The 12,815-nt window shown below is 38.2% G+C and overlaps 1 protein-coding gene across 1 annotated transcript in view; it reads right to left on the bottom strand.

Moving 5' to 3' along the window:
- TBL1X (transducin (beta)-like 1X-linked) overlaps positions 1 to 12,815 on the bottom strand; it is a 90,927-nt gene that overhangs the window by 49,512 nt on the left and 28,600 nt on the right. The window contains exon 2 of the mRNA XM_010004645.1: positions 4,500 to 4,607. Within this exon, the coding sequence (XP_010002947.1) occupies positions 4,500 to 4,557 (58 nt within the window). The 5' untranslated portion in view covers positions 4,558 to 4,607. The remainder of the gene's footprint in view (positions 1 to 4,499; positions 4,608 to 12,815) is intronic.

The raw sequence follows: 12,815 nt of genomic DNA, 5'->3' as shown, positions 1-12,815 counted from the left end.
TCAGGAGTTTGAAGAGAAGCAAAGGTGAATCAATGTAATTTAGATGCCAAAACTGTGGCTTCCTTCATAAAGCTTGTTTCACTCAGTCAATGCACCTGCTTTGTTGCTGTAACTAGTTGGGAGTTGTTCAGCCTGGAGAAAAAAAGGCTCCAGGGAGACCTTATAGTGGCCTTCCAACACCTGAAGGAGCCTACAGGAAAGCTGGGGAGGGACCTTTTACAGAGACATTTAGCAATATGATTAGGGGTAATGGCTTTAAATTGAAAGAGGGGAGATTTAGGTTAGATATTAGAAAGAAACTCTTCACAATGAGGGTTGTGAGACACTCAAAACAGGTTGCCCAGGGAAGCTGTGGACACCCCATCCTTGCAAGTGTTCAAGGCTAGGGTATCTGGAACTTTAAGCAACCTGGTCTAGTGGGTGATGTCTCTACCCATGGCAGCAGTTGGAACTAGATCTTCATTTCCAACCCAGACCATTCTATAATTCTATGTTTCTATGTCCATCACAGGAGTATTTTGTGTGCTCCTGTCCCCAACACTGGAAGATTCTCCACACTCATAATGTAGACATAACCTAAGCCTGGTTTTAGTAACTGAGGCCAACATTTTCACTTGAAAGTAGTCTCTGAATCAACACACCTACAAATATTTATAACCTGACTTAAAAGTTTGACTCCTGAGATAAACAATGTTTGGGTGTACTCAACACTTTTAAGAACTGGGCCACTTTAAATTGTGCTCCAAAAAGCTCATATTTGAAAAGGTGCAAACTGCACATTGCAGGACTTGACCTTTGGATAGGAAGTAAAAATTGTGAACCGAAATTCAACACTTAATTTCTTTATACCCCACAAATGAGGGCATTCATGGTTCTACAGTGGTAGTGGCAACCTCAATGGTGGAATTCCTATGCCATCAATCCATGGAAATTTTGCATGAATGCTTTGTTTTTCTGCGCATAAGGAAGTCCTGAGATAGTCACCTATGTGAAGAGGCAATTACTTCCTTACTTATTTTAATACAGCTAAGCAATTAGAGCCTTAACTTGTCTTGCCCTGGAGAGATTTGACTGCCCTGCCCCTGGACCACACATCTTACCAGCGGGCAACTCAAAGCAGTCCTCCTTGCTTTATTTTTTTCTGTTGAACCACATAATCAGTCAGTATAAAGTGACAGCACTTACCATTTCATTCCATTTGCAAATGTACTCGAGAATCATTTCATATTTCCTTCCAGGTAACTCATAAAGCCATTGAGCAGCACTACTCCTTCCAGGTAACTCATAAAGCCATTGAGCACTATGCCAAGAACAGATTCCTGTGATTTCCCACTAGAGCAACCTTTGAGATGGATATTCCCCAACTCTAATCACTTTTCAAGATGTTTCTGTTACTCGTTCTTAATCCATCTGGTAACTCTGGATTACACTAATTTTACACACTGTTGTTTAATTTTGGTTTTAACCACCATGTCAACAAGACTAAATAAATGTCATAAAGCAATCTAAGTTTACCAGCGATTTCCGTCAACTTCATTTGTAATCTTGGAAAAAGCAGTATCAAGTTTGTTTGAGAAGATCTATTATCTTTAAGAACTTGCTGGCTGGCATTAGAAATTATGTCATCTTTTCATTTTTGTTTCAGGGCATAAAGTTTCAACCTTCCAATGATTTTGCTTGACCTATAGTTACCTGGATCATCTTGTTTTAACCTTTAAAAATTCTGGCACAACATTTGCTTTTTCCAGTTCACTGGAACTCCCATTGGTATGCCAAGATTTGTTAAAAAGCAATGATAATGGTTTAGACAATTCAACTCTATTGATAAACTCCCATGCAAGTTTTCTAGCCTGACAGAGAATTAAGGAGGAAATATAATAATTGAATTTCACTTCCAATTTCAGTTTTAGAAGAGCTGAACTTCAATTACAATGAAGTAGATGCCAACATCAGTATCTTTGATATAATGTTTCAAATAATCTCAAGTGCTTTTGTGCCTTGCAGTTACAAAATACTTGAAAGATTACAGGGACAGTCTGCTTTTTATGTAGCTGGTCTCTCTTTCTCCCACCATTTGTCTACATTTTACGGGAGAGCCTGGAAGTTTTACAGGATAAGATTAAACAGATATCTGTGAAAAAAACATACTGAATTTTTGTACAGTCTTATAACCAACCTTTATGGCTGTGATTGATACAATTTTTAGAAGCTTTGGATTCAGCTAATGTTAATAAATAATCAACATAATAACCTTGTTTTTGACAAACTAATCCTTAAAACAGTAGAGATGTGAACTTAAACTGTAGTTCTACACTAGCCCTCTAAATTTGGCATGCATTGTTTCTGAAACTATTAATTAATTGTGGTTCATCGGCTGTCACATCTTATGAAATTTACACTAGCAGGTGGAAAGACAAAATGCTGTGTAACAATTTTTGTCTTATTACCCTACTTCATCTGAAAATACAGATATAAAAATTTATTAGGAAAAAAACAATGACAGTATGAAAGAAAATTCAAACTAAATTTAAGAAGCTTTTCAAACACATTGGTGGATTCATCATTGGATACAGCTCTTCTGTGCTTAATGGAATTCCTAGCAAACTAAGGTATCTCTACTAAACCAATACCTTACAACTAGATCTAAATATGCTCAGTTTGAAGGATATTTGAATATTTCTTCAAATATTTAGCCTCAATTTCTCTTATATGGGTAAAATAAAACCGAACAGTGGAAATAAAATGTTTCTGTAAATGCTTCTAGTATGTGTGGATTAAACAAGAAAAACATTTGGCCTTTTACATAAGAAGATTAAAGCAGTACAACTTGCAATTAATATGAAAATTCATATGTGAAGTTCTCCCTAAAATGGCAAAAGTGATTGCTTGCTTGTGGGAGACAGGTTACCTAGAACAACTTTTTCCTGACATTTGGCTGATACCACTGTTCTTGACTGACTTTATAAAGGCTCCCTCTCAATCACTACTTAGCACAACCACCTACTGATCTATCAAGAGAAAGAAAAAAAGGCTTTTTTTCTTTTTTCACATCAAGAAAAGTTAATGTATTGCTATATTTTTATGTAGAATCTCCTATGATAGAAATATGACAATGTAAAACAATTTCAGGAATCTTTAGGCTTCAATTACGTCTATCTGTGCACAGCTCTAATGTTCAAAAGCCTTATCTGGTGTGGTATCCAATAGTTTATTTTTAATTTTAGTTTTGTTGTTACAAAATGTTAGTTTTGTTATTTCCTGTTGTTCTTTTAAATCTGATTTCATGACAGAATGAGACTATTTTTTATAATCTCCATTGTGAGAGAGAAGGATACAATGTGAGAAAATAGCTACTAACACACACCACAACTGGACTCTTAAAGAATGAATTTAAAAGACCTAATCCTGAAAAAGTATTATTAATCTTCTTTCCAATTTCAGTGGAGATTTCTTCCATAGAGATTTGGGTTCCTGTGATTTACATAGTCTTGGAAGTGAAAGCAACAAATCAAAATACAGCATCTTCTACCTGATGGGATTTGGTGCCCTATTCAAGACATCTCTCAAGTCTGGAGGGCTTATTCTAAAATTGGCTTCAAGTCTTCTGACAGAAATACATGTTTTTTCACAAATTTGTTTTCTTTGTTATTTTCAGCATGTGAAACACCAATTATTTCTAGTCAATTCTACTTCTACCAACCCAGAATATGGGGCCAGTACCAGGTAAACTGTGATCCTGGCTATAAACCCTTTGTCAATGTTTGTCACATCCTCTATCATCTCTGCACTAATAGAACATTTTCCATGTGTGAAGAGAAGTCCTACTTTTTGCAGTTAAAGAGTGGAATCAAGGCTACAAAAACAAAATAGACCCTAAATTTAAGTTTCAGTTTATTATTTTTTTTTTAAGGAAAGATGAAACTTTCCTTCTGAAAGGAAAAATCCTGTAAAGGCATTATTTTCTTATATGAAAACAGATAAGAGATGGAAGTGGTTCTAAGACAGAACAACACTGACACTTATGCAGCTCATGTTGCATACATAATTATCCCAAAGAAATTCTAAACCATCAGATGATTGCACACGAATTTCCATTTACAGCCAATATCATACCAATTTAAACAATCTCTCTTTACTTAAAAAGTATCTGACAGAACTATTTCTAGTAACTATGAGAAAAGGTACACAATCCATGTGCTTTGTGCCTGTGCTGCCAAAAATGACTAGTTGAGACGATACAACTCATTGGTTAACATAACCCTACTGATTTCCTTGTTTTGCCTAACTGCAGTGTTTACTTTGTACCTGTGTATGTTTGCACTTGTATTGTGTTCAAGACCATGATTTCAAAGAAACATGTATTTGTACAAGAAATATTTAGGCTGAGTTTATCAGTCTGAAACACTCAATGCAACATTCCTAAAGCAACACTATGCAAAAAAACCAATTTTCCTATTTCCTCTATGACCTGAAGTTGTGAGGAAAGACAGAAAAAGTACCTGATTCCTGGAGATAACGATACACCAAGAAATTCACTTCGTCACTGGTTATGCTCATCTTAGCCCAACCCCAATATGATGAGGTTTACGAGAAGTGTGATCCACGCTCTGTTCAAAAGGAAAGAAAATAACAGGTTTTGTTTTATCTTGACTTATTATGAAATTTGTTATCAAAATAGAGGTGGGGATTGTTAAGGTATTTAATGATCTCATGCAGTTAGCAGAGCTGTTACAACCCAATGTGAGGAACTCATTAAATACTGTGAATCAAGTACTCAAGCTGTACTGTACCTATTATTATAATTAAAGAGCAGTATTTAATGTATGTGAGAAAGTCAGAAAGAACATTTTAAATCTTGGAAGCCTTTGCAAATGTCAACTTTTTTATTTCTGTGTCTTTACTATAGGTTCTTTGGACAGTCCTTTTTACTGTGTGAGCATTTTCTTTTCAGAACTGCTGGCAATGACAGTCACGTATAACACACAAAACAGAATGCTTTTTGCAGCCCCAAGTTTGTAATGTAGTTTTCTGTCCAGTAGTTCCTCCACTGAAAATACAGATTCTTTCCTTACAGAAAAAATTCCTGTTAAATAGAAATAAATCTAAATTTAAGATGAGATTACAAATTTTATTAATGGGAGGGGAGGGGGATGGAAGGAGGAAGAAGGAGAGTGAAAAAAGAGAGAGAGAAAAAAGAGCCATGTACCTTGTGCCAACAAGGAATACACATGTTTTGGCATTATATAAAGTTATAATGTCATAATGTCTCTGCTGATTAATGGTGAGCAAGAATTAAACTTCAATTATTCACTTAAGTAATCATAACCTTTAGGATGACAGTTTAACATTACTATTTTGGGCATACACTCTGATAATAAAAACAGTGGTTTTAGATGATAAATTTGTTTTGAACATTTTCCATTCAATCTTGATGATTCATCTCTGTTTGGGAATCTGACTTAAGTAGTTTGGTTTGAAAAGCCCTAAGTACTTCTCAGACATAAACTTTGCAGCTTTGTCAGCCACACCATACCTATAACTGATGGTGCAAAGAGTTGGATGCAGCAGCACACGCTACACTCCAGTCGCGTACTACAGATGAAAGACCGTAGGCGTTCCCGTTTGCTTCCATTTCCCTTATGTCTCTTCTTGGCAAGCGGAAAGGCCTTTGTTCATCGAAAACCTCTTCAGTAATTCCTGTTGCCTAAAGTAGCACCTGCTACTGCAGGCAATGCTGATCGACTACAAGTTTCCCCTGCTGATGATTTAAACCAGCAGGTCACTCATGACTGTAACAGATGTCTCTGCATATTTATGTAAATGGAGGTCTTCCAAACCCTGGTAAGCCTTTTATTTTCCTGGGCTGCTATTTTTCTCAATGGCTCGGACGCTGCTTTTCCCTAAGAAACCACGGCTTGCTAATTTGGGTGACATCTTCCTCAAGTATTCTAGTCTTTCATATTACACAAGTATTTCACAAGAAGAAACAAAGTTCTGAAAATCATGCAGTCTCAGTGAGAATAACTTCATTTACTTTGAAAGGATGACCACTTCCTGCTAAGATTCTGCTGAGGACATCAGTTGTATCCAACATCCAGTCCTGTCACACATGCCACGTATCACCCAGGGAAATCCATTTGGTTTCTTTCCTCCTCAACCCCTCATCTGTAAAATGGGCCCAAACTTCTCTGCCATGGAGATCAGGAGACTGGAAGCACTGGTAGCTTTAAAGGCTTTAGTTACCATGTTTGGTGGCTGCAGGCAGTAAAAGGACCACTTCCAGTTCAATTTCATCCATACTACTTCCAGAGTAAACAGACTTGGTTCCGCATAATAAATACAGCCCTGTACCTCCTTCTGCATAATCATCAGCATGCAACGAAGAATGAGACAGACATTCATGGCAACAGGTACAGCCATTTCCATCCTTGTCTGAGTATGTCAAATACATCTGTATTGCTGCTATGGCCATGATAACAATACATCAAGAAATTCTGATAGCTATGGGTTTAAAAAAACACCCAACTTAACACTTCTAAAAGCATTTCTAAAATAGCAGTTTTACAATTTGGTGGTAGGAAAGTTGGTAAAGATGAAACTTCTTACAAAAATTCAGTTTCAGCAATGACGTACTTTGTGGTAAAATGAACTTTATTAAAAAAAGAATCAGGAAACTATGAATGCTGTTGCTTGATGCATTCTGCTAATTTAAGACATTAACATGGTATTTCCCACATACAGAGGGGTGCTTTGGAAAAGGGAAGGGAAAGGAGGAGTGTTATTCTTTCTTTGTTTTCCTAAAGACAAATTTCTTAAATTAAAACCAGAGAAAATCAGCATGACTGCAAAATAAGTAGTTTGAGAAGCGTAGAAAAACCTCCACACCATCTACCTATGTATCTGAATCCCAAGCACACTGAGTAGCTGGATTTACAATACTTTTTCCCTGAAGTCAGTCAACAGGAATTACTTTGACATATGTGCCGGATCATATCTTTATACACATTGTTACCATGCCATAAATAACCAGATGATCCCCACACATATATTTAAGGTTTCTTCCCTCCCACAGATGCTAAAGCAGCAATCAGATACACAGCTGTAAAGCTTTTACCCATCCAAAGTGATACACAGATCTTGGCTTTGACCCAGGGAAATCTATTCATTACAAATTCGGCTGAGCTACGAAAGACCATACTCAATTTCATTAATGTTCTGTTTTATTTCCTTCTTCTCCACAGATAAACACACCAAATAAAAGAGGCTACAGAAGACACGGTGGGGAGGAGAGGGACATAATTTTGTGTATCTCCAAGTCTGATTCATAAGGAACAAACAACTAGCCTTCTCCTCCATACAATTTCTTTTTAATGTAGAAATGCAAACTTCTGTAGAAACCTTTAGTTAACATTGTGATAGATTTATTTCTGCTAATTGATGGTCTCCTTTTGTTACTGGAGACCAGTATTACTTAGATTAATCATTTTTTTAAAGGAAAAAATACAGCTTATAAACAATAACAATGAGCCTTTGGAAACTTGTCACGTTTAAGCCAGGAATAACATCTTAATCCTTCACAATGTCAAGAGGATTTACAAAAAGCATTCAAACATGTGTTTGAATTTTCTTTACTTGAAACATTTTTCCTGCACGCAACAACACATAATGAAAAGTTCTATTTACTTCAGCCTTGCCTTAAAATTTTGGGATGTGATCCTTCAGATATTTGAGAATGTCCAAATATGTGAGCTGAGCCCACTACGACTTCCCAAATTATAATGGATCCCAAACATTCAAACCCCATTGATGGATGGGTTGTCAAGATTGTGCAAAATTAAAAATTTTAACACTTATTTAAATAAACACACAGCTCTCAGTGCTGCCAGGCTAGGTTTGCAGAAATGCTTCCCATACAGAGATAAAAAGCTGGGTTATTATCTCAGATGTGCTATTGCTGTGCTTCTAGGGCTGCTCAGCTTTCGCTGAACTGAGTCGTTCAGCTGGAGTTGAGCTGGCTGAGCAACACTAATGCTGCAGCACGCTCTCCTGTGCCCTGGGCAACCAGGGCAGCTTATTTCCTGGAGTACCCCACCAGACCTGATTTGGCCCTGTGCACCAAAACACCACTGTTTTCAAATTGAACCTTCCTGAAGCACTGGGAATCTTGCTAATGGACCATGCAAGTAGCTCTGGAGACAGCAGCCTCATTTATAGCTATGGTCCAGCATGGCACTTAACAGGTCTACCAAGAATAGTTTATTTACATCCCATCCCCTTACTCAAGGATTGCTCTTCCTGAGTCCAGCATATTTTAGCACTGCTGCCATAAGTAAGGGAGATTTGGCTGAAGAACCAAGGGAAAATAAGTTCTTCAACTTTGAAACAATATCTAAAGACACAACTCCTCTGCCTCTCTTCTAAATCAAGCTCACAGGGTCCTCAAGGGCTGTGTCCTGCTCTACAGCCTAACCTCAGGGCAGGGAACAGCTGAGGCTATTTCTGTAAAGAAATTTACATTTGCTTCTTGAAGTAGCATTGTCATCCACAGGGACTGGGAGTTACCAGTCAGTTTTCCCCTCACGATGGCAGAAACAGGCCAGCCGTTTAGGGGAAACACCTAAACTGAAACCTAAACATGAAACCTAAACAGGAAGCTGGGTACTTCCCATTTCTTCATACAGCCCTGATAGATGAGAAATTAATCAGATGGCTAGTCTGGCCCTTGTCTTACCTCCTGAAGAAATCTGCAAGCTCTGGTCTGCTTTAAATGAGTGCTGAGCAGTCTACAGCTTCTTGGGAAGACTTTTTTTTTGGTTACTATTGTTAAGTATACAACCCCTCCTCAAAAAAAGCAGCAACCCCAAACATGCACATTTTCATTTATCTCCTGGAGAGGTTGCACTATTTACCTATATATTTGACAAGACTAGGTAAAAATGTCTTTTACCAAAGGAAGTTTTAATGACAACAACATTATCGTTAAAACGATAGGGGGTATTGAGAAATTGTGCATTTGCTTTTGGGGCAAAAATGAGAGGTTCCATAACAACGAAAACATTCAAGAAAGTTCAAATATTTAATGCTGTCAAATTGATCCCCTGCCCTATGGGAACGAGAGTTCTCATTTTCTTGTCCAAGGCACCAAGTCATCTCTCAGAAACCACTTAAGTCTCCCCATCTCAGAGAATGTGAACACAAAACCTAAAATATCTGTGAAGGCACCATGACAGCACAGCCAAATCAATGTGTTACTGTTTCACATATCCACTTCAGTTTAATGAAAAATAACATTTCCCAAAGCCAGAAGCCGCTTCTCACAAAACGAGTCACTTAGTCCATCTCAGCATTTTCTGTTGAAAAATACTTTCATCAGAAACTTTCAGTGAGCCCTATGCTTCTGTATTTCTAGGCTGTGTCTTACCATAGAGCCAGAACAGAGACAGCAGCCAGCAGCTCTTCCCCAAAGGCTAATGAGCTCTGCTTGGCCCACACCACTGCATTCCTCAGTCTTGGCTTTTATTGCAGCTGTCTCTTCTTGAGGAGCAACGTCAGTATGCTTCTTTCCCAAAATGCAAAAAAAGAACTCCTGGAGAGGGAAAGTGTCCCCCTGGAGAGGGGACACATTCACCCCCCCTGTCCCCTCGCATTTATTTACATCCCATCCCCTTACTCAAGGATTGCTCTTCCTGAGTCCAGCATATTTTAGCACTGCTGCCATAAGTAAGGGAGATTTGGCTGAAGAACCAAGGGAAAATAAGTTCTTCAACTTTGAAACAATATCTAAAGACACAACTCCTCTGCCTCTCTTCTAAATCAAGCTCACAGGGTCCTCAAGGGCTGTGTCCTGCTCTACAGCCTAACCTCAGGGCAGGGAACAGCTGAGGCTATTTCTGTAAAGAAATTTACATTTGCTTCTTGAAGTAGCATTGTCATCCACAGGGACTGGGAGTTACCAGTCAGTTTTCCCCTCACGATGGCAGAAACAGGCCAGCCGTTTAGGGGAAACACCTAAACTGAAACCTAAACATGAAACCTAAACAGGAAGCTGGGTACTTCCCATTTCTTCATACAGCCCTGATAGATGAGAAATTAATCAGATGGCTAGTCTGGCCCTTGTCTTACCTCCTGAAGAAATCTGCAAGCTCTGGTCTGCTTTAAATGAGTGCTGAGCAGTCTACAGCTTCTTGGGAAGACTTTTTTTTTGGTTACTATTGTTAAGTATACAACCCCTCCTCAAAAAAAGCAGCAACCCCAAACATGCACATTTTCATTTATCTCCTGGAGAGGTTGCACTATTTACCTATATATTTGACAAGACTAGGTAAAAATGTCTTTTACCAAAGGAAGTTTTAATGACAACAACATTATCGTTAAAACGATAGGGGGTATTGAGAAATTGTGCATTTGCTTTTGGGGCAAAAATGAGAGGTTCCATAACAACGAAAACATTCAAGAAAGTTCAAATATTTAATGCTGTCAAATTGATCCCCTGCCCTATGGGAACGAGAGTTCTCATTTTCTTGTCCAAGGCACCAAGTCATCTCTCAGAAACCACTTAAGTCTCCCCATCTCAGAGAATGTGAACACAAAACCTAAAATATCTGTGAAGGCACCATGACAGCACAGCCAAATCAATGTGTTACTGTTTCACATATCCACTTCAGTTTAATGAAAAATAACATTTCCCAAAGCCAGAAGCCGCTTCTCACAAAACGAGTCACTTAGTCCATCTCAGCATTTTCTGTTGAAAAATACTTTCATCAGAAACTTTCAGTGAGCCCTATGCTTCTGTATTTCTAGGCTGTGTCTTACCATAGAGCCAGAACAGAGACAGCAGACAGCCGCTCTTCTCCAAACCCAAAGGCTAATGAGCTCTGCTTGGCCCACACCACTGCATTCCTCAGTCTTGGCTTTTATTGCAGCTGTCTCTTCTTGAGGAGCAACGTCAGTATGCTTCTTTCCCAAAATGCAAAAAAAGAACTCCTGGAGAGGGAAAGTGTCCCCCTGGAGAGGGGACACATTCACCCCCCCTGTCCCCTCGCAGCCTCTCCTGCCATTTCATGAAGCTGAAGAGTAAAACATCTCTTCTTTACAAGCATCCTGCCAAAGGAATGAGACCATTGCATTCCTTACGCAGGATGGCTCTTTCCAAACTCCACCTATGCCAGTCACCAAAATAACAGCTAACACAATTCAAAACGCAACTTGTGCACGCATGACTTGCAGACTCCACCTCTGCAAGGCTTGAAGTTGGCACCTTGCTTTAAAAAAAAAAACAACAACTAAAATATAAACAGTTGCCCCTTCTGGAGATCATGTACTTAAAAAGCCAAATCGAGATGCGCTTACAGTAAGACCCGAACTGTATCTCTCTGGCCTTTCTTAATGAGAAGGCAAATTTTTAACTATGCTCATTCCGTAAGTGATCACCACAGGCCATCCAAACTATTTAACAACACAAATGAGGCAATTCAAACCTCTCAGAGCTATTGTCTTAGGCTCTTTACAGAGGGTCACAGATGTCTTTGCACCGCTTATACTGTAAATATTTTGAGGTTTTCTTCACAAGCACAGTAAAAAACTTCCTGCTTTTGGAGAATGAAAGCTGAGATTCTACAGAACAGAGTAATCTTCGAGAATGGCACTGTCTTACTTAGAGGTCTGTCGCTGACATTTATAGCAGCTCAATAAGGACAGGGACCCCAAAGAGAAAAGGCAACAGGCTTGTCTGAAAACCTGCATTACCAAAAGTTAAGGTTGACTCTTCTTTAGGTTTTGGTTTTAAGTCTATTTATTAACACTGACCTTTTGCTGATTTTAAAAAGACCACACTAAACCAAAACAAATCCAAGGAACCCCAGCTCATCCCTATTCTCACTGCTGCCTGTAAGACCACATTGGTGAAAAAAGTAAACACTTCATCTTTATCTGAGAGCCTCAGGAAAAATGGCACAGATCTAACTTGAATCCTGACATGTTAGGATATCTGATACAATTATTCACTGAACTCAACTATACTAGCATTTAAAATGTGGTGCCAATTGAAGAAAGAGGAGGTAGAAGGAATCACAACTATAGACATGTGGCAGTGATCAATAAACCTGGAATTCTGTAATGAAGCAGGCACTCTTGATAAATCAAATGTGGGCAAATCTAACAAAATGGAGTTTTCATTTAATAAAATAAAAGCTTTGTTCAGGGAAGAGTATCAGTAAAATATAAACACAATAATAATTAAAAATTAAACCTAATACAAAAATCCTAATTAGCCTAGCAAATTAAATATTTTGGTGGACATAATTGCAGACGGTTTTGTGTCTGGCACGAATACTGTTTTTCTTTAAATTATAAATCACATTTCAAACTGAAAAGCCATTTGGAACCAAACCCCCATTTAGTTTTCTAAAATTTTCTTTCTAAAGTTTTCTTTAGTTTTCTTTTCCCCATTTAGTTGCCTAAAAAAAAAAGGGCAACAAGAGACATTCCAGCAATTTCTAAGAACTAGCCGAACATTTTTCAATTAAACAACAATTTCCAGAACAAAATTACTTATTGTCAACAAAAGACAAGCTTTTCATCACCAAATTCCCAGCAAAGTCTACTTCCTCTACCAAAAGATGCGGAACTGTGCATCAGGTCTTTCATACTTATAATCTCTTAGTTTGATCAGGTTATTTTTTCAGTTCTCATCTGGTTTACTTAATTACATCAGCCTCCAGTATTTCAGTTCTAAGCGTTGAAGTGGATCTTTTCCAACTCTCTTTGCTGTGGAGTGGAATGGGTCTTCCTGTAATGATTTTTTGGTTTTGGCACTT

Source organism: Chaetura pelagica, unplaced genomic scaffold, assembly GCF_000747805.2.
Source record: "Chaetura pelagica isolate M959 unplaced genomic scaffold, ChaPel_1.0 scaffold178, whole genome shotgun sequence".
Lineage (NCBI taxonomy): Eukaryota > Metazoa > Chordata > Aves > Apodiformes > Apodidae > Chaetura > Chaetura pelagica.
Note: the sequence above shows the minus strand (reverse complement) of the source record. Positions and strands in the feature narration are given on the sequence as shown.